Genomic DNA, 22,470 nt, shown 5'->3' with positions numbered 1-22,470 from the left:
GCGGCGCAATTACTTCCGGGAGCATGGGCTGAAGACTTGCAAGCGACGCAGATGGTGGGCTCTGTTGCTGGGAACATGCTGCTGCGAGCCGCTTGGAGGCGAGCGTCGTTGGCGGCTACCTCTGTGGCCCTGCGAAGGTCCTCGGTGCCCACCCGGGGACTGCGCCTGCGCGGTACGTTCCCTTTCCTTTTTTTTTTTTGCTCCTACTTTTTCTGGAGGAGTGAACCTTTTGGGTCGGTGCTGCTAAGCTCTGCATTGTTGCGGAGCCTACCCGCCGTGTTCCATCACCCAAACCTTCCCGTCGCCTGGTCTCATAGTTTTTCAGAATGGCCCTTACATCCTGCCCCGCACATCCCTTGAGCCGGAGTCTCATCCTTCAGACCTCTCCTGGCCAAGTCTTAAAAGATACTAGTCGAGCCTCTTTCAGCCGCTAACCATTGCGCTTTTCACTTTTCTTCTAAACGGTTTTGCTTTTTACAGCTCATCCCACTCTGTGCTATATAGTTTGAACATTGCTCCCTACTGCTGCCAGCGCCCCTTCCGAGAACCCTGTGTCTATTAATTAACTCGATGTCTTTTAATGTGTGTTGTTGTTTACTTTGACACTGGACATTGGCCTTCCTTAAATTCACCTCTAAGAAGCTTTGACCATCTGTTGTCTTGCGTGCCCTTCGTCCACGGTTTCTCACTTTGCTACTGCACTCTGTTGTCAGTTGTAGATCATGCCCCCCATTCGGCTGTTCCCTCCGAGGCAGAGGCAGTGCTGCGACCTCTCTATATGGACGTGCAGGCTACAACTCCTCTGGTAAGGATTAACAAGGGTCCTTTGTAGGGAGGAAAGGTTAGAAGGTCAAATTTCACCGAAAGACGAAATTTCTGTAGACTTGAGAACCTTTATATGTGCTAGAAAAAGGAGCTGCCAGGAGTCAGGAGGCTTAGATGATAGTTTAATAGAAAAGGCTGTACTGCGTTTTAGCTACTGACCTTGTTAGATCCTTCCAGGGCAGGCATTATAATTAATAGTAAACGTTCAGGAACTGGACATTGTGGCATGGAGAGTTTGAGTGAGCTTAACACCGTCCTGCGCTATATAGGGAGTTTCAAATCTTTGTTGTTGTTGTTTTTTTGCTTTGGTTTGGTTTTAATTTTATGTATGTGTATAGCTGTCTTCCAACACAGTAGAGGAAGACATTGGATTCTGTCACAGAGGGTTGTGAGCCACCATGTGGTTGCTGGGGATTGAACTCAGGACCTCTGGAAGAGCAGTCAGTGCTCTTTAACTGCTGAATCATCTCTCCAGTTCCCTCAAACCTGTGATTAAAGAAAATAAAATGCCAAGGGCTGGAGAGATGGCTCAGTGATTAAGAACATGGACTGCCCTTCCAGATGTCCTGGAATTCCCAGCAACCACAGAGTGGTTCACAACCATCTGTAATGAGATCTGATGCCCTCTTCTGGTGTGTCTGAAGACAGCTACAGTGTACTTATGATAAATAAATAAATAAGCAAGCAAGCCAAAAACAAACAAACATGGAATGTGGAATTACCAGGACTACCATGTAGTAACTTCGTGAATTTGGTAAAGTGTTAAATGAGCGGGAAGAAATAGAAGTCCTGCATTTGATAAACATTCAATAATAATAGTTATTGGGGCTGGATATGTGGCTCAATTGATAGAGAACTTGCCTGGCATGTAGGAAGCCTTGAGCTCAATTCACAGCGCCACACAAAACTGAACTCCTGTAATTCCAATACTTCTTGGAGGCAGGAAGATAGGAATCTTAAGGTCATCCTTGGCTACTTCATCAGCTTAAGGCCTTCTAGGGATACTAGACCCTTTTTATTTATTCATTTACTTTTTTTTTTTTCCGGAGCTGGGGATCGAACCCAGGGCCTTGCGCCTGCTAGGCAAGCGCTCTACCGCTGAGCTAAATCCCCAACCCTATTCATTTACTTTTATCTGCCAAGTGTTTGTTTTTGAATGTTTGTCTCTGCACAACATTAGTGCATTGCCTGGGGAGCCAGAAGCTGGAGTTAAGTAGCCTCTTCTGAGCTGCTTTGTGAGTGCTAGAAATGGAAGCTCCGTCCTCCTGAAGAACAGTTACTGCTCTTAACCTCTGAGCTATATCTCTTCAATCCAAGACCCATTTTAAAAAAAAAACCAGAAACCTGGGCCTGGAGAGATGGCTTAGTGGTTAAGAACACTGACTGTTCATCCAAAGGACCCAGGTTCAATTCCCAGCACCCACATGTCAGCTCACAGTGTTTCCACACTGCAAAGTCACAACTCTCTGTACATGTTTTTTTGTGGCAGCAATGGAAACACCTGTAAAAATGGGTATAAGAGGGCTGGAGAGATGGCTCAGCGGTTAAGAGCACCCAACTGCTCTTCCAGAGGTCCTGAGTTCAATTCCCAGCAACCACATGGTGGCTCACAACCATCTGTAAAGAGATCCGATGCCCTCTTCTGGTGTATCTGAAGACAGCTACAGTGTACTTATATATAATAAATAAATAAATCTTTAAAAAAAAATGGGTATAAGAAGAAGACTGTGAGGAATACAAATACAGACTGCCGAGCCCTGGCCCAGCATTCACAAAGTCTTTGGTTGGATCCCCTAGCACTGCATAAAGCCAGGCATGGCGCCGTATAACTCTAATCCCACATGACTCTAAAGAATTAGGGAGGTAGAGGCAGGAGGATTGGATCAGAAGTTTAAGATCATCATTAATAGTAAGTTTGAGGGTATCTTAAAATAGAGAACTCTAAAAACTAAGAAAAGGACAAGAGAGTCTTGCTGGCAGGGGGATTATTTGATTGGTTTATTTTTTGGGCACAGTGGGGGGTGTTTTGAGACCCAGTCTCAACACCTGTCGCCCTGTTTGTCCTGGAACAACCTCTGTAGACCGGGCCTCCAACTCTGAGCTCTGCCTGCCCCTGCCCGCCCTCCAAATGCTGTGATTAAAAGTGTGTACCACCACATCTAGCAGGCTTATAAATCTGATGAGACCAGATTCAACTACGTAAGACCTTATCTTTCAATAAATAATGGAGAAATCAAAGACAGTACTTACAAACTACTTGCCAGAATGGTAGAACATTGTGATTAGAGGTGGTTTTGATGTAGACATATTTCAGGTTGCTATCTGATTAGCGTTTGAGGAGGTGGAAGAAAGCAGACAGCATCTGAAAGGCTGGAAATACACTAAGCAAAGTGGCCATGTATTGGTGATTGGAGCAGGTTATGAATTGACTTTGGACTCAAGGACACTGATCTGTTTTCTTATGTTCAGGACCCCAGGGTGCTTGATGCCATGCTCCCATACCTTGTCAACTACTATGGGAACCCACATTCTCGGACTCATGCGTATGGCTGGGAGAGCGAGGCAGCCATGGAACGTGCTCGCCAGGTTAGCACAAAGGGCTCTGAGAAGTTCCATCCAGTGGTCTGTGGGAGGCATTTCTTTCTTAGAAATGGAAATAGCTGTTTTTCTAGAAGAAACTCAGATAGGAGCTCTGGGGTTTGACTGTAGGTGTTTAATTAGTTCCCATATTCCCTAGGTAAAGTACCTCTGACAAATCCTCTCATGTCTCTAAGCCTTAAACGCCTCATCTACCGGGTGGAAAGTAAAATAGTTCATGCTGTGTAAGATCATTGGGTAAATGAAATGAGACAGTGCTGGTATAGGCTAAATAACACTATGTAACATACGTAGGGAGATTTCGATGAGTACATTTTTAGAAATGCATTTCTTTGTCAATGGGATGCCTCTGTGATACCTTAGCATAATAACTTGAGTTTGATCCCTAAAATCCATATTATTTGTAGTTTTGTTTATACCACTTCATGTTCCTGGCTGATTACAAGCGTGTACCTGCCTAGAAGCTATCTCACATCCAGGAATAGAAAACACACACACACACACACACACACACACACACACACACACACACACAGAGCAGTTATTCTTAAAATACCTTGGCTAACTCAGTAACTGGGTACTCCTAAATCTTCCCCTGCCACCCTAGGTCCAGTTGGGGAAGTGGCCAGAGGCCATGTACCCGCTGGTTGACTTTATCTCCTTCACTACTATACTACTGTGTCCCTTCTCTCTCCTCACAACTCCAGTGTCCCACCCTGTGCTGAGCCATTGGCCACTAGCCATTTTTTCCATAGATCAAAAAACCAATAAAAAAAAAACCAATTAGTTTTTAAAAACAAAACTTATCATTAAAAAATAATTATTTTGGGGTTGGGGATTTAGCTCAGTGGTAGAGTGCTTACCTAGCAAGTGCAAGGCCCTGGGTTTGGTCCCCAGCTCCGATAAAAAAATTATTTTATGTATATGGATGTTTAGCCTGTTCATGTGTGTGTGTGTGTTTATGCGTGTGTTTGTGTATGCACACACACAGAAAGGCAGTACATGCATGTCTAGTGCTTGCAGAGGCCAGAAGAGGCTGTCAGATCCCTTGGAACTGGAAGTTAACAATGGTTGTGAGCCACCACATGGGTGCTGGGAACTGCAATGCAGCCAGTGCCCTTAATCACGGAGCCATCTTCCTAGTTCCGTCCTTGCCTGTTTGTTTGTTTGAGACAGGGTTTCTCTGTGTAGCCCTGGCTCTCCTGGAACTTGCCTTGTAGACCAGGCTATTCTCCCTTCACAGAGATCAACCAGCCTCTGTCTCTTGAGTGCTGGGATTAATGATGTCCACCACTATGCCCAACAAAAAAAATTTTTTTTAAAGATTTATTCATTTGGGGTTGGGGATTTAGCTCAGTGGTAGAGCGCTTACCTAGGAAGCGCAAGGCCCTGGGTTCGGTCCCCAGCTCTGAAAAAAAGAACCAAAAAAAAAAAAAGATTTATTCATTTATTATATATAAGTACACTGTCGCTGTCTTCAGATACATCAGAAGAGGGCATCGGATCTCTTTACAGATGGTTGTGAGCCACCATGTAGTTGCTGGGAATTGAACTCAGGACCTCTGTAAGAGCAGTCAGTGCTCTTAACCGCTGAGCCATCTCTCCAGCCCCAAAAATATTTTTTTTTTTTTCGGAGCTGGGGACCGAACTCAGGGCCTTGCGCTTGCTAGGCAAGTACTCTACCACTGAGCCAAATCCCCAACCCCCCAAAAAATATTTTTTAAAAGTCACGAGTGTATGTGTGTTCATGCATGTGTGTATGTGTTGTGTGTGTTAATTTACTTATACACATATGTACTTAAGTATTCAGTGAGGACATCCCACAATACCTTGGAACAGTCTCTCTCATTCTACCATGTGGCTCTCAGGGAATGAATCCTAGGTCATCAGGTTTGACAGCAAATCCCTTTCCCCACTGATCCATCTCACTGGCCCCTATATTCTCCTTGTTTGAGGCCACCTTTACGCTTTCATCTAAGATGGCTTGGAACTCACTATGTATCCCAGACTGGCCTCAAACTCACGGCAACTGTGTTTTCTTAGCCTCCTAAGTGCACTTGATTTCAGGTGTACACCTCAGTACCTGGTCTGTGCAGAGCTGGAAATCAAACCCAGGGCTTCATAAATATTTTGTAGGCAGTCTACCAACTGAGCTACATTTGACTTTCTTTTGTTTTGTTTTGTTTTGTTTTGTTGAGACAACATTTCTCTGTGTATCCCTGACTGTCCCGGAACTCATTTTGTAGACCAGGCTGGGCTCAAACTCCTGAGTGCTGCAATTAAAGGTGTGTGTCACCATGCCCAGCTTACATTTGACACTCTTGACCTGTCTTAGCATGGAGAAAGGATAGAATATCTGAGCTGTGACAATCGGTTCCTTTTCAGTCCTAGTCAGGGTAAAAAGTTAACCTAAGGCATAGAGTTTCTTTGTAGGCATTTGGTTGGTAGGATGCAGCGGATCTTGTTTTGGTCCAAAACTCTTCCCGTAGCCCTCCCGCTGCCCAGGGATTGACGTGACACCATCTTTATCTCTCGCCTTGCAGCAGGTAGCGTCTCTGATTGGAGCGGATCCTCGGGAGATCATTTTCACTAGTGGAGCTACGGAATCCAACAACATAGCAATTAAGGTAGGAGGAGGGTTCCTGAGCCTGGGAGGGGGAGTGGGAAGGCGGAGGACAGCAGCCAACAGGAGGGAACCACACACTCTTTCTGGCTTCTTGGGGGTAGAGATTAGTGCCCTCTATCAGGTGAACTCAGCTGCCCACTTCTCCCTATTTCTTCCTCTGTCTTAAAAGGAAAATCGTGTGGAGGACAACTTTGTGGAGTCTGAAATCACCTCTCCCTGTACTTAGGTTCTGAGTGTCCATCTCCAGGCACCAGGCATGTATCTGCCTCCCGAGCCATCTGACAAGCTTTCTTCAGCCTTTTGCAGTCAAGTTTTTTTAGCCTGTGGATCTGAATTCAGTGTGGCAGTTGGTTAGGAAAAAAGCTGGCTCTTTGACCATTAACGGTTTGGGTTTTTTAGAATGTTAGTCCTTTAAAAAAGTAAGTAACAGTGAATGGCATAGGTTTCTGTTGCGGTGATAAAACACAATGAGCAAAAGCAATGTAGGAGGAAAGGCTTTATTTCACATTACAGCCTCCAGTCCTTGATGAGATGAGGGGAGGTCAGGGCCCAGGCTTAGGACAGGAACCTGGAGCAGGAGCTGAGGTAGAAGCGATGGCAGGGTGCTGCTAATCCGCTTGTTCCCCAGGGCTTGCTCAGTGTGCTTTCTTACACCACCTAGAACCAGGTGCCCGGGGTGGCCCCACCCCCAGCAGCACAGCACCAGCTCCCACCGGCCATTAACCATGTGCATGCCTTACACATTTGTCTGCAGGCGGCCCCATGAGGCCCGGTTCCAGTTTCATTGCTCTTCTAAGATGACTTTAATGTGTTTCACATTGGCAGAAAGCTACCTCAGGTAGTGACTGAATCCTCCTCTCTCCATCTGTCTGTCCCTGCCTCCCCTTTCTCTCCTAATTTTGTAACAGATTCGTTTACTCTTACTTGAACAAGGCCACTCTCCTGTCAGCTTTTTCTTTCCGATGAGATCTGTTTACAAAGTTCCTCTGCATTTTTAGGTGATTGTTGCCATTGTACCCTCTGTAGGCCTTTGGTCACTTGGGCTGGAATTGGTCCTCCTATTTTTGGGGCATGCACATGCTTCGTGCAAATATCTCACTCTTAATGGTCATGTTGATGTGTAGAACATAGCCATGTTTGACTCAGAACTTTGGTCTGTAAACTTATCTCTCTCTTTTTTTCCTTTTTATGTTTTGGTCCTGTACAGTGGACATAGGCTCTCAAGCTTGCTAAAGCCATACTGTACCACTGATAAGTTAATATTCTCGTATTCTGCCTCTTGTTTGTTTGTTTGTTTGTTTGAGACCAGTTTTTACTCTGCGTCTTTGACTGGCTGCCCTAGAACTTGCTCAGTTGACCAGGCTGGCCTCGAAATCTTAGAGATCTGCCTGCTTCTGCCTCCTTAATATGGTGTTAAAGGTGTTTACTACTACACCAGGCTCTTTTGAAATGGAAATTTGTTCTATTTTACTTTCGTGTGTATCTGTGTGGGGTACGTTCTTGTGAATGCAATCACCACAGAGGACAGAGGCCTTGAGTCCCTCTGGAGCTGGTTACAGATAATTGTGAGCCACCCAGTATGTGCTGGGAGTCACACTGGAGTCCTCTGTAAGAGTAGCACACTCACATCTCTCCAGCTCCCAGGTTCTCAATTAAAAATGTTCAGCTTTTGAAAAGTAATTTATGGGCTGGAGGGATGGCTCAGCGGTTAAGAGCACTGACTGTTCTTCCAGAGGTCCTGAGTTCAATTCCCAGCAACCACATGGTGGCTCACAACCATCTGTAATGGGATCTGATGCCCTCTTCTGGTGTGTCTGACAACCACAGTCTACTCATATAAATAAAATAAATTAAAAAAAAAAAAAAAAAGAAAAGTAATTTATGCATATGCGATGAGATTAATGTCTCTCTTTTTAAGGATGTGTTATTTAAATTTTTGTTGCTATTTCCTGTGTATTTCATTTTTCTTACATGTATGTCTGTGCACCACATGTGTACTTGTCTCATGCTGGCCAGCAGTGTGTCAGACCCCCTGAGCTTAGAATTACAGACAGTTGTGAGCTGCCATGTAAATTCTGGGAATTGAACCAGGGTCCTCTTCAAGAGCAGCCAGCTCTCTTAGCTATGAAGTCAACTTGTAGCTCTCTTATTGATCTTTTTAAGGTATTTCTATTTTATGTATATGAGTGTTTTTGCCTACATGTAAGTCTATGTACCAAATGTGTGCAGTGCCCTTGGAGCTCAGAAGAGGGTGCTGCATCCCTTGGGACAGGAGTTAGAAATGGGCGTGTGCTACCATGTGGGCACTTGGAACTGAACCGAGGTTCTCTAGGAGAGCAGCCAGTTCTCTTAACTGTTGAGTATCTCTCCTGCAAACCCCACCACACCACCTTTTTGGCTTGTTTGTTTTTTCCACACAGGTTCTCTGTGTACCCCTGGCTGTCTTGGAACTCACTTTGTTGACCAGGATAGCTTTGAACTCAGAGATCCATTTGTCTCTGCCTCCTGAGTGCTGGGATTAAAAGTGTATGCCACCGTGCCTGTCTTCCAGATCCTATTCTTATTTTCTGTGTACATCAGTGTTTGTCTGCATGCATGAATGTGCACTCCATGTGTGTCTGCTACTTGTAGAGGCCAAAGGGAAATGTCGGAGCCCCTGGAACTGGAGTTGCAGATGGTTGTGAAGTGCCATGAAGGTATTGGGAACTGAGCAAGGGTCCTTTGCAAGATCAGCAAATTTAAGTGTTGAAAATCAGCATACAAAGTATTGGATTTTTTTATGGATTTTGGTACTTGTATTCCACTCTCCTTGGTCCTTGTTCAGTCGCCTCCCACATTACCCTTCCTCAGCTACCCTATCTGTTCTGCTGCTCCCTTCTACACTCATCCCAAATAGTTCTCTCTCCTTCCTGTCACACACAGCCCATTAGCCTCTCATTCTCTTCCTTCCCTCGTCATGAAGATTATCTCTGCAGCCAGGGAGGTGGCTCAGTGGACAGTGCATTTGCTGTGCCAGTGTGAGGACCTGAGTTCAGATTCTCAGAACACAGGTAAAGCCAGGCCCAGTAGAGTGTGTCTGTGTGTCTGGAATCCCACTGGGGCAGACACAGGACACTCTCCAGAAGCCTGCATGTCAACCATCCTGGTGGGTGCAGCCTAGCAGCAAACAACAAAGAGACCTTGCTCCAAATAAGGTAGAAGCTGAAGATGGACACTAGACTACTAGATGTTGTCCTCTGACCTCCAAACATACAGACACACATATAAAGATCTTTCTCTCCTCTCATGGTCTCCTTTCTACTTTTATGACTTATAAACACACACATATATCTATATTCTCACACAGATGCAAAAAGCATTTATCTTTTTTAATTAGTCAATTTGTGTGTGTACATGCATGTACCACAGTACACGTGTTGGGGTCAACAGTAACTGGTGTGAGTTGGACCCATCGTGGGCTCCTAAGATTGGACTCAACTGGTCAGCCTGTGGCTGGTGCCCTCACGTCTGAGCTAGCATTCCAGCCCAGTATGTGTTTCTGTATCTGACTTATTTTACTTAACATAGTGATTTCTGGGGTTGGGGATTTAGCTCAGTGGTAGAGCGCTTGCCTAGCAAGCGCAAGGCCCTGGGTTCGGTCCCCAGCTCCGAAAAAAAGAAAAAAGAAAAAAAAAAAACATAGTGATTTCTGATTCCATTCATTTTTCTGTAGATACGATTATTTCATCTTTCTTTATGTCTGAATTAATGGTATTGAATATGTAATACATTTTCTTTTTTTTTTTTTAAGGTTTTATTTATTTTATGTATGTGAGTACACCATCACTGTCTTCAGACACACCAGAAGAGGGCATCAGATCCCATTACAGATGGTTGTGAGCCACCATGTGGTTGCTGGGAATTGAACTCAGCATCTCTGGAAGAGCAGTCAACGCTCTTCCCACTGAGCTGTCTCTCCAGCCCCAGTAACACATTTTCTTAATCCACTCATGAGTTAATGAACATGGAGGCTGGTCCTAGGTCTTAGCTGTATAAATAGTTAGTCAGAGCTGGGTGTGATGGTCATTGCTTTCACCCCAGCACTAGGATGCAGAGGCAGGTGGATCTCTGTGAGTTCCATGGCTACATAGTGAGAGTTTGTCTCAAAACCGTAAATCCCTGAACGGTGGTAGGGATTGGACCCTGAAGCATGTGCTCGTCACGAAGAACATCTCTCAAATAAAACAGAAGAGACATCTACACTCGTCAGTGTTTAGATTGCAAAACAGACACAAGACCATGAGAGAGCAAGGCAGTGTGGCTCATTAACTGCTGAGTCAATGACACCAACTGTTTAAATGCCAGATGGGAAAGTTAAAAAGAAATACAACTTACTAGTGAAGGTCCCTACATGGGGAGACCATAGGAGACTCGGGCATCAAGCTCACCAGCACCAGCCCCTCACAGCACTGGAGCTCCCTAACTGGGGGGGCTGCCTGGCTGGAGCCCCTGGGACTTTCCTGTCTTTGCCTCTGCAGGACTAGGACGTAGGAGCACTGGATTCTGGGTAGAGCTCAGTCCTGTGCCTATTTATTAAAACTTAAATTATTTATTTTTATTCTGTGTGTGTGTGTGCACACACACGCCACATATGTACCTGGTGCCCTCAGAGCCTGAAGGGGGGTGTCAGATCCCCTGTCAAGGGCAGCTGTAACCACCAGATGCTAAGTACAGAGTCCAGGTTCTTTGTAAGCACAGCAAGTGCTCTGAGCTGAGGAGCCCTGAGGAGCTGTCACCCCAGCTCCAAGAGGTCCTGGTGCATATGCAGCAAGCACCTTATGATTGAGTCCTTGGACACGTTTCTTCCTCCCTCCCTTCCTTCCTTCCTTCCTTCCTTCCTTCCTTCCTTCCTTCCTAAAGATTTATTTATTTTATGTATATTAGTACACTGTCGCTGTCTTCAGACACACCAGAAGAGGGCATAAGATCCCATTACAGATGGTTGTGAGCCACCATGTGGTTGCTGTGATTTGAACTCAGGACCTCTGGAAGAGCAGTCAGTGCTCTTAACCACTGACCTATCTCTCCAGCCCCCATTTATTTCTTTTTTTTTTTTGGTTCTTTTTTTCGGAGCTGGGGACCGAACCCAGGGCCTTGTGCTTCCTAGGCAAGCGCTCTACCACTGAGCTAAATCCCCAGCCCCTTCTTTTTGAGTCAATATCTCACTGTGTTACTCGTGTTAGTTTCAAACTTAAGAGTTCAAATGGTCCTCTGTCCTCAGTTCCCAAAGTAGCAAGGACACAGGCTACTGTGCTCAGCTACATTGGTTTCCTTCCTTCCCTTTTCCCTCCGTTCCTTTTGTTCCTTTGACTGGAGACAAGGCCTTACTAAATAGCACTGAGTGGCCTGCTATAGAACCAAAATGGTCCCAGTGTGCGGTGTCTTCTTGTGATGCCCTTTCATGCTCAGACTCTAGGTGTGTGGACTGTACTCGGCGATGCTTTGTTTGTTTTTTTGTTTGACCTTTTAATAACATAAATGTTCATCTGAAATTCCGGATATTTCCGTGTTTCTTAGCCTACCTTTATAATTTCTCCTGATGTTAAAAGTCTCACACACATGAGTGGAGCCTTGGTCTGTGCCTTGGAATGTCTGTAGCATGCTTGAGGCTCCAGGTTCGGTCCTGCGCGTACACTCACATCAGTGGGATTCATGTTATTGCCGCCTCCAAGTATGCTACCCTCTTTTTCATTACATTATTATCAATTCTTAGGGAGTGGCCAGGTTCTACAGGTCACGGAAAAAGCACTTGGTCACCACGCAGACAGAACACAAGTGCGTGCTGGATTCGTGCCGCTCCCTGGAAGCTGAGGGCTTTCGGGTCACTTACCTCCCCGTTCAGAAGAGTGGGATCATTGACTTAAAGGTAGGCATGCCACAGGCATGAGGCACAGATTGGGAGGAGCCTTGCTCCATCCCATCAGCCTGTCTCTCCAGCTTTGGGTAGAGCCTAGAGGTTGATCAGTGGCAAGAGTGGAGCATGAATCAGGCCTGACAGAAGATTATGTTCTTTATGTGTGCACTGTTCTTCTTCGTGGAAAACTTGCCTCTCCGTGTTTCTGGTGATCCTGTTTGTATGGGAGCTACTGGACAGGAGTGTAGGCAGTGAGGGACGTACATTCCAGAGAGCTCTGGTCTCTTTTTTCCCCCACATCGATGTTTCTTATCACCCTATGAAGGAAGCAAACTGACTGGAGTGGTAAAATCCTTTTTTTTTTTTTTTTTTTTTTAGAGATTAAATATATATGGTACACTGTCACTGTCTTCACATCAGAAGAGGGCATCGAATCCCATTACGGATGGCTGTGAGCCTCCATGTGGTTGCTGGGAATTGAACTCAGGACCTCTGGAAGAGCAGTCAGTGCTCTTAACCGCTGAGCCGTCTCTCCAGCCCGGGGAATTCTTGAATAGTATGCACAGGCTGTGGGCTTGATCCCCAGAGCTGCAAAAGCTAACATGTTAGTGTAGGCTAGATATGGGAGGTTCACTCCTAAACTCAGGACTCCGGGAGCTCACATGAGAGGCTCACCAGAGTTTGGGGATAGTCTGGACTCCAGAGTGCCTGTCTAAAAGAAAAGACTTGAGTATAGGTTTCTGTGCTTGTCCCTGTCTGACTGCTCTTATTCCTGTAGTTTTGTAGCAACTTGAAACCAGGCTTTGTTTATTTGGTCTACTTTGGGTCTCATGTAAGCTTTTTGGGTTTATTTATTTGCTTGTTTGTTTGTTTTATATTTTCGTCTTTGAAACAGTGTGTCAGGAATCTCAGGCTGACCTGAAGTGGCTATATTGACTTGAATGACCTTGAACTCCTGATCCTCCTTAATCTGTTAACTATTGGTATTACAGTCATGGTATGCAATACCTATCCAGAGAGATTTCTTTCTCTTTTTAGATTTGTTTTATGTGTACCTGGGTGTTGCAGGTGGTTATGAGTGTGGATGTTGGGACTCCAACCCAGGGCTTCTACCACAGCAGCAATTGCTGTTAACCACCAGGCCATCTCTTCAGCCCATATTTCTTTTTTAAACATTTATTTATATATATGAGTACACTGTCGCTGTCTTCACACACACCAGAAGAAGCATCAGATCTCATTACAGATGGCTATGACCCACCACGGTGGTGCTGGGAATTGAACTCAGGACCTCTGGAAGAGCAGACAGTGCTCTTAACCTGTGAGCCATCTCTTCAGCACCCGTATGTTTTTTATTTTTATGAGCTAGGGTCTCATGTTGCCCAGGCTGGCATTGAATTCATGTTCTTCTTGTGTCCCTACCTCCTAAGATCTGTGATTATCCACATGTGCTACCATATCTGACCTTTTTTATGACTTTCATTTTTTGTGTTTGAGAGTTTTGCCTGCATGTATGTCTGTGCCTGGTACCTATGGAGACCAGCAAAAAGTGTCCTATACCCTGGACTTAGAGTTACAGACAGCTGTGATCCTCCATAATGTGCTACGGGTCCTGGGGACGAGCGGGCCATGCTCACTGCCGCTGCGCCATGCCTACAGTCTCTTGCGTTGTTGTTGTTTGTCCGTTGTTACTGTTTTTAAACGGCAGTACTAGGGATTGAGCTCAGTGCCTCACACGTGCTAGGCAAGCGCTGAGCTACACTCCATACCTCTGTTACTTAAACATTTAGATAGGGTTATGGTAAAAGGCCCCTTTTCTAGATTTAAGTTTGTCTTCATTCTTATTTGTATAGCTGCCTCTTGGCATCATATAGACTCCTTACTCCTACATTCTTAGGAACTAGAGGCTGCCATCCAGCCAGATACCAGCCTGGTCTCCGTTATGACTGTAAACAATGAGATTGGAGTAAAGCAACCGATTGCAGAAATAGGTAAGTATGGTAGGTTAACCTGATTCTTAGCCTCTGGGGTCCATGGAAGGAGCAGGGACAGAGTTCTGACACAAAAGCCAAGTGGACCAACAGGAAGAGCTATGTGCCTTACTGACCTGCATTCTAGCTGGCTACTGTGTGAGTTTTTAGAATTTAGGGTTGCGTGCCCTTTATGGTTGTTGTTGCTGCTGTGCTGTTATTTTTTATTTCTGTTTTTGCCCAAAATGACAACAAAATAAAAAATGCCATATATCCTTTTTATCTTTTGCATGTTCTTTATCCTTAGATTAGAATTTACCTCATAATCCCTCTGCAAATTAGCAAAAAATACCTGTTGCTTTTTCTTCTTTTAAATAAAAAAGTATTTAAAAGGGGATGTTACATTCTCAGAGTCCAGGGTTAATGAGGTGGTATGAAGAATCTTGGGCATCAAAATATCAGGTGTGTTTGTCCTTTAGTGTTTTTGCCCTTGACCTTTAGAGTAATAGCAGAGAGGCCGGGAGTTGGGAGGGAGCTGGAGAAGGAGGGGGAGGGCAGAGGGGAAGGTGGAAAAGCAAGGAGTAGGGGAGGACACATGTACACACACACACACACATACATGCACACACATACACACATATACACATGCACACACACATACGCACACATGCACGCACACACATACATACATGCACACATGCACACACATACACACACATGCACGCTCACACATACACACATACACACATGCACACACATACACACACATGCATGCACATACATACACACATACACACATACATGCACACACATACACACATATATAGTATGTGTGTGTATATGTATAGAAACACGTGTGTATATACATGTATGTGTTTATGTATATATGTGTGTGTATGTATTATGTGTATGTATGTATGTAATCAATCACTTAAATTATTCATGGTGCCTAGCGAGATTGCTGTCAGGTTACATCCGGTGTGCCATGGGTCGTCTCTGTCTTTCCTCAGGCCAGATTTGCAGTTCCAGAAAGCTGTACTTCCATACTGATGCAGCCCAAGCTGTTGGGAAAATCCCACTTGATGTCAATGACATGAAAATTGATCTCATGAGTATCAGTGGTCACAAACTCTACGGCCCTAAAGGTACCAGTCCCTGCCTGTTCTTTCAGCTTCTCAGCAGCACAATCACTCAAGACTGTGACTGTTCTCCAAGGAGGTTGTACATTTAGAGTAGCCTGGACTGTAGAAGTATCACTCAACAATAGTCAAAGCCACGTGCCTCTTCGTAGATCCAAGCAGTTGCTGTGTATCTAGCTGGCATTCTTTCTTGATCTCTTCACTATGTCCTTAAAGCGACATAGCTGTCGATTTGGCTGAAGAAACAGGGTTCTGTTAATTCAGGTTTCAGTAGACATATGACATAAATAAAAACAAGAACAAAACAGATTTCATTAGTTAGGCTGATATTTCTATCTGCCCCTCCATGCTGGCTGTCAAGGGCACTCACAGGCTATGATTAAGTCTCGTGAGCTGTTCCTGTATATCTCAACTTGCACTTTACAACGCGACTTGATTGTAGTCACATTGTCTTCTGTCCCTGTTCATTCCTCCTGAGGCTCTTGAGACATAGACTTGCCTTTGAGTTTGTATTCCTCCTTCCTCAGTCGCGAGTTGTGGGGTCGTAGACATGTTTGCTGTGCCATGCCTGGGTGGCTTTTTACAATTGTCTGTTTATTTATAAGGACAGCCATACTTGCCTTCCCCTCCTTTTCCCCAAACTATATATGATCTGATCTTGCTTTTTCATCTAATACTACATCCTAAAATAAAATCCAATGTCATGCATATTCTTTAATTCCAGTGCCCTGTAGACAAGCAAATCTCTGAGTTTAAGGTCAGTTTGGTCTCCATAGTGAGTCTACGCAGTTAGACGCTATCTTGAAAAGAAGAAGGAAGGAAGGAAGGAAGGAAGGACGGACGGACGGACATAAGGGAATCTTCTGTTGATTACACATTGAGTTCCAGGTCTCCCTAGAACGCAGGAGACTCTAAAAGGAAAGCTGAAGCAAAGGAAGAAGCACACAGAGTTGGCCAGGCTCTCCTCCTTCCCTTTCTCATTCTTCGGGATTTTGTACTTTACCTAAGGCTGATGCCCCTCCCCAGTGCTGTGTTGTGGGCACGAGCCACCAAGCCTGACCTCACCGCTTCCCAGCAGAGTGTTTAGAGTTTTTACAATGACAGCGTGAAAGAGTGTCAGTCTCTCCTACAGTTGCTTGGTGTCTCACTGTAGGGACATTCCAAAATGTATTTGACATTCTCCCATGGCCGCCACCTACGCTGTTTCAATCTTTCTTTAAGATTTATTTATTTTAGGTGTATGTGTGTTTTGCCTGCATACGTCTAAGTGTACTGTTTGAGTGCAATGTCCATGAAGACCAGAAGATGTCACAGACTCCCCTGGAACTGTTTGAGCTCTGTATGGGTGGGAACTGAACCTGGGTCCTCTGCAAGAGCAGCAAACCATTGAGCCATCTCTATAGCCCCTAATGGTTTGTTTTTTCTGTTCCTCTTCTCCCTCCCCTTCTCCCTCCCCTCCTCCTCCTCCTCTTCTTCCTCTTCCTCCTCCTCCTTTTCCTCCTCTTCCTCTTCCTCTTCCTCTTCCTCTTCCTCTTCCTCCTTCTTTCTGAACCTTATTTCTTATTATTGGGGAGTTTTGTGATTATTTTTATTGTGATGAGTTTTATGAAAGTAAGTACAGGTCCCTGCAAAGACTCCAAGAGTGAAGGAAGGTACTGGGTTTCCTGAGCTGTGGTTCCAGGCAGTTGTGAGCTCTGTGGTGTGGGCACTGGGAGCCACACACAGGTCCTCTTTAAGAGCAGTATGTACTTATTGTCACTGGCGGGTTTCTAATCCCTTTGCTCTTAGGAATAGTCCTCTGTTGTATGCTGTCATTTCATCATGCATAGGAATCTGCTTGAAATCATTTTGGTCATTAATATATGTTTACCTGCTGTAACATATTTATGCTGAGTACTTTTGCTACAAATTATGCTTTTTCCATTTCTCCTTTTCCTTCTAGTTTTTTAATTTAGAAAAAGTTAACTATAGAACTTGAAATACTTTAACTTTTTTTAGAAAGTAATCTTTTGTTTCATCTGTGTTTCTCTTTTCTTTCTAACAACTTTTCTTTCCCAAGGGGTTGGTGCTATCTATATCCGCCGTAGGCCCCGGGTGCGTGTGGAGGCCCTACAAAGTGGAGGCGGGCAGGAGCGGGGTATGCGGTCTGGGACAGTGCCCACACCCTTGGTGGTGGGCCTGGGAGCTGCATGTGAGCTGGCACAACAAGAGATGGAGGTAAATATTGGGGAGAGCAGTACCCCGGTACTCCCCTCACACAGGCTCTCCCATTTAGTGACGTATCAGCATAGCTGTGTCTGATCTCTAGAGAAGGAAGTCTAAGGAAATTCTGCCTTTGGGCAGCTGGCATCCTATGCTTGTCATCCTAGTTGCTTGGGAGACTGAGGCAGGAGAATAATTTTCAGTTCAAGGCCATCCTGGGCTTCATAGCAAGACTCTGGATCAAAATGAAAAGGAAAGGGTTGGATCAGTCATAGAGTACTTGCCTAGGATGTGCAAGACCTTGGGTTCAGTTCCTTGGAAGTAAATGTAATGTATACATTTATACACACACAATTAAATTAAAGCTTGTTTTGTCAAGGAACTGCAGCCCCTTGTTCTGAAAGAAATGACTGAAAACCCATACATGCCCTGTTTTTAGTTACCAGGCCATTTTTCTGTAGGTTGTTGGCAGCTCTGAGCACCTTTTATACATCAGACACTGCTCCCAGTGCTGGGGATAGAGTGGTCTCCATACATAGGTCAGCAGAAGGGTCTGTGTGATACAGAGTCACTCCTCGGTAGGGAGAAGGGCTTCTGGAGTTGGGTGTACTGAGCTGATTGGTAGTCACTGTACTTAGTTCTCCCCTGCCTGCTCCTTAGTACGACCATAAACGGATCTCAAAGTTAGCAGAGCGACTCATACAGAAGATAATGAAGAACCTTCCAGATGTGGTGATGAACGGGGACCCGAAGCAGCACTACCCTGGTATGGACTCACCCTTTCAGGTTTCACCTGCTTTTCTTTTTCTTTTTTTTTTTTTAAATAAGGATTTATTCATTTATTATATATAAGTATACTGTAGCTGTCTTCAGATACACCAGAAGAGGGCATCGGATCTCTTTACAGATGGTTATGAGCCACCATGTGGTTGCTGGGAATTGAACTCAGGACCTCTGGAAGAGCAGTCAGCGCTCTTAACCACTGAGCCATCTCTCCAGCCCCTTCACCTGCTTTTCTTTTTGCTGTTTTTTTTTTTTTTTTTTAAGATTTACTTATTTTATGTATGAGTACACTGTCGCTGTCTTCAGACACACCAGAAGAGGGCATCAGATCCCATTACAGATGGCTGTGAGCCACCATGTGGTTGCTGGGAATTGAACTCAGGACCTCTGGAAGAGCAGTCAGTGCTCTTAACCGCTGAGCCATCTCTCCAGCCCCTTTTTGCTGTTTTTCTATGCTATTTTTTTATTTTGTTTTTTTGAGACAGGGTTTCTCTGTGTAGCCATGACTGTCCTAGAACTCAATCTGTAGACCAGGCTAGCCTTGAACTCAGAGATCTGCTTGCTTCTGCCTCCCGAGTACTGGAATTAAAGACATGCACTACAACGCCCAACTCTGTTTTTCTTTGTAAACTTTTTTTGTTGCATGGGGCTGGAAGATGCCTTCCACAATACACTTACACAGTCACTTTTCTCCTTCCACTCTCCATCGGTTTCAGAGACAAAATTCAGGTCACCAGGTGTATGTAGCAAGGGCTTTACCTGCAGAGCCGTCCTGGTGCCCCTCCTCCTTCCACCATTCTGTCTTTGTTTCTGAAAACCATTTTGTAGCTATTTTTTTTTGTTTGTTTGTTTGTTTCATTGTCTCCTTCATAGTAGGCACTCTGTACCCAGGCTCTGCTCCAGCTCTCAGTCTCCATTCTGGCAGAAGCTGAGGCCCAGAGCACCGTCACTGTGTGTTCTTTTCTTCAGGCTGTATCAACCTCTCCTTTGCGTATGTGGAAGGGGAAAGCCTGCTGATGGCACTCAAGGACGTTGCCTTGTCCTCGGGGAGGTGAGTTGGACGGTGTAAGCAGGCACTGTGGCAGCACCTGTTACCTGGCCTGTTGGTTTCCTGTGTGTCACTGAGCTTCCTGGTGTGGATATGTCAAGAACTCTTGGTCACAGTAAGCTCGGGCTTTGGCCAGTGGCCATAGGCTGATGTTACCATTCTAGCAGCTCTTGTTTAGAGAGAACTTGGTGACTTGTAGGTCCTAGAAGATGTTTTTTGTTTCATTTTGAGACAGGAGGTCTCTATGTACCCCTGACCATCCTGAAATGCTTTGTATAGATCCCAGTATTATCATACTAATAGAGATCCTCCTGCCTCTGCCTCCAGGTGCTAGAATTAAAGGTGTTCTCCACTTATGCTTGACTGAAGATGTCTTTTGCGTGGTTGAGTTAACAGTTTGGATTTAATCCACCAAGGTTTTGTCTGTCCTCTAGGGTTACATATTGTATTCTCTGCCCTGGCTACAGAGGTTCTCTGACTCTTTTGTCAGGTCCAGTTGGTGGGCTCTCATGCTCTTTCACTCCTTGGCAGTGCCCTTAGTCCAGAAAGTTATCTACTGTAGGGCCCAGAAGTACATACCGGCCCAACCACATTTCGAGGCTGTTTCTTCTGTCCCTGTGGTATGATTTCAGGGCCCTGCCTAGGAAGAATGACCCTGGGCGTGTCCTATGGATTAAAAGGATCATATCTCCATCCTTAGTGCCTGCACTTCCGCATCATTGGAGCCCTCGTATGTCCTCAGAGCCATCGGTACGGATGAGGATTTAGCACACTCCTCTATCAGGTCAGTGAGTTCATGCATGGTGTATGTATGTGAGTGTATGTATATGAGTATGTGTGTGAGAATGTGTGTGATGTGCATTTGTTTTTGTGTATGTGTGAGTAGATGTTTATGTGTATGACTGTGAGTGTGTGTATGAGTATGGGAAATGACTTTCTGTATGTCTGTGTGTGTGAATATGGGCATTTGTGTGTGAGTGTGTGTGTGGGTGTGTTTGGGTGACTGACTGTGTTGGGGTGGGTGTATGTGGTGGGGTGTGAGTGGGTGTGGCTTTGCTCCTGATTTGTTAAGGTCTTGTCAGAAATTCACAGGCTAGTCTTAAACTCTGTCCTGCCTTTGCTCCAGACTGCTGAGGTTGCAGGAGCGTGCTCACTATGCTGGTCTATGCAGTTTGGGGGAATGGTACATGGTAGGCAAGCACACTTGTGCTGAGCTGTGCCCCTGCCCCTTCTTGAATCTTGGTGAAGATGAGGATGTCTAAGTCCTGTGCTCAGATCCTCTGCCCATGAGCTCTCGAGTAGATGTAGGGAACGTGTCAGTGGCTTCTCATTCTCAAGCTGTGTTCTCAGAAACCTTTACCTAGAGAGGTGGGCCTACCATCTCCTATTTTCCTCTTTTGCTCTGGTAGCTTTCATACACCTGGTTGGCTTCCAACTGACTCTGTAGCCAGAGAATGACCTTGCTTACTCTGCCTCTACCTCCCGAGGACTGGAGGAGCACCACCAGTCCAGTCAGGGATTGAGCCCGGGACTTCATGCATGCTAAGCAGGAACTCCAGCCCTCCCTTTGTCTTTACTTAGTGAGTCCTCAGTGAGTATTGGTCAACACGACCAAAAGGCAAACCTGCAGCCAGGTGTGAGACCTTCTCTGTTCTCTCAGGTTCGGCATCGGCCGCTTCACTACAGAGGAGGAGGTAGACTACACCGTGCAGAAGTGCATCCACCATGTGAAACGTCTTCGAGAAATGAGGTGTGCGCCTGCCTGGGCTCTGGGAGACGCCATACTGCTGATTCCTTTCTCATCATTAGACTCTGTTCATACTGCCAGAAACCCAAGGGAAAAGGGTTTGTAGGATGTAAAGATTCCACAGAGCAAGGAAGGAGACCTCCTCGGCCTCTTGTTCTTCAGAATCTGTTTGCAAAACCAGGTTGCTTATACAGTAAAGGTTTGATCCCCAGCCCTGCAAAAAACCAATGGGAGGCTAAGGTAAAGGTCAGTGGTAGAGTGCCTACGTAGGAGACAAAAACCTCAAACCATAGATCATGTACATGCCTGACTTTATGGCCCCCAGGATGCAGCAGGAAGACTGTGTGTGAGTCCTTTAAGGTTGAGAACTGACCGGGGACATGAAAGCACCAAGCTCAGTAGTTGGCTGTCAGGCTCAGTTCAGCAGAAGACACTGCCTTATGTGTGTGAGGCTCTGTGTCTCATCTTCAGTGGCAAAAGCCAACAAAAAAACTTCTCATAGCTATCACTCCCACAACACACAAAGTAGGTTGGGTTGAAGGTCATTACCCACAATCTTCTCAGTAGCATTTCTTGTATAAGAGGGACAGGTGCTCAGGCCTGCGATCTATGACATCCTTTCAGGTTAAAGCAATAGATAGTCTTTCTGATTTTGGAAGGTCTGAAGAACCTGGGATGGAGCAGGACTTATAAAAACTAGAAAAGACTTGTTTGTCTCTTATATTGGGGTTCTCTTATATTGCCGTACCAGGGTAAGGCAGAGAAGCAACAAGGACAGGAGGCAAATGATTCTTCAGGCCTGAGAGGCAGTGTGATCTGCTGCTTTCTGTCTAAATCTCACTCACTCAGTGCTTCTTTTCTTTGGCAGTCCTCTCTGGGAGATGGTGCAGGATGGCATTGACCTCAAGAGCATCAAGTGGACCCAGCATTAGAAGAGTGGACTGTGACTTCGTGCTGGCCTGGCTGCTCTGGCCTCTCCGACCCATGCACAGCCAGGAACCTCATTACATGCTCAAGTCAGATTGGAAGTTCTTCAGTGGCTTCACCACAGAATGTTTTCAAGTGAGAACTTGAAGGGAGGATCTTTGCTAGCCTCAGCTCCTCTGTAGACACGTTCCCTATTCTCCTCAGGAGCTCTTCTCCGCTGTCTAGTGTGGCCATTCTTACCTGAGGACCTGTAGGCACTGCTGTGTTACTGCCACGGGGACTACCTACCCGTGGGCAGATGAAGGAACTAGAAGAAGGCTCTAGGTTCAAAGACTGCTTCTCTGTGAATCTTCACTCTTGCTGCTCAGCTGGACTGGCGCCATTAGGGACAGGCATAAACAATCTTTCTTTTAACCTTTTTTGTGGCTTCAAAAGACATCTTTTATATCAATAGCAAGTTGTATTAAAGTCTCGTTTCCTTTGGGGTCTCAGCTTCTTTTCTGTATTTTGATTTAATGTAGAAATATCCATGACTCCACCCATTATTCTAATAATTTGCTTAGTTCATTAAACTTTGTTGATTTGAAGATTGGAGAAATAAATTCCATTTCCCCTCTTATTCTGTAAGTTTTTTTTGGGGGTGGGATGGGTGCAGCGAACTTTATTGATGGGATTCAAGAGAGAAGGGAGGGCTCCCTAGGCCTCTCCTGTT

At 45.3% G+C, this 22,470-nt stretch overlaps 1 protein-coding gene across 2 annotated transcripts; it reads left to right on the top strand.

The window, feature by feature from the left end:
- Positions 1–36: 36 nt before the first annotated feature.
- Nfs1 (NFS1 cysteine desulfurase) lies at positions 37–22,377 on the top strand. 2 transcript variants are annotated; one of them, XM_006235451.4, is made up of 13 exons: positions 37–172; positions 714–805; positions 3,295–3,411; positions 5,970–6,050; positions 11,802–11,954; positions 13,840–13,933; positions 14,923–15,057; positions 17,111–17,268; positions 17,914–18,019; positions 19,006–19,087; positions 19,785–19,868; positions 20,745–20,834; positions 21,700–22,377. In XM_006235451.4, the coding sequence occupies exons 1-13, from the start codon at positions 52–54 to the stop codon at positions 21,761–21,763; spliced, it is 1,377 nt and encodes a 458-aa protein (XP_006235513.1). In that variant the 5' UTR covers positions 37–51; the 3' UTR covers positions 21,764–22,377. The 2 variants fall into 2 exon arrangements, with proteins under 2 accessions (XP_006235513.1, NP_445914.2); NM_053462.2 differs by having other exon boundaries at positions 5,967–6,050.
- Positions 22,378–22,470: the final 93 nt, after the last annotated feature.

Source organism: Rattus norvegicus, chromosome 3 (genome assembly GCF_036323735.1).
Source record: "Rattus norvegicus strain BN/NHsdMcwi chromosome 3, GRCr8, whole genome shotgun sequence".
NCBI classification, from domain to species: domain Eukaryota; kingdom Metazoa; phylum Chordata; class Mammalia; order Rodentia; family Muridae; genus Rattus; species Rattus norvegicus.
This window is presented reverse-complemented; position numbering and strand designations above follow the sequence as displayed.

Excerpts from the sequence above, each read along its gene's own strand:
- Nfs1 (NM_053462.2), top strand. The coding sequence starts at position 52 with ATGGTGGGCTCTGTTGCTGGGAACATGCTGCTGCGAGCCGCTTGGAGG. Across the intron at positions 806-3,294 it reads TGCAGGCTACAACTCCTCTG|GACCCCAGGGTGCTTGATGC; the intron begins GTAAGGATTAAC and ends TCTTATGTTCAG. Across the intron at positions 15,058-17,110 it reads CAAACTCTACGGCCCTAAAG|GGGTTGGTGCTATCTATATC; the intron begins GTACCAGTCCCT and ends TTCTTTCCCAAG.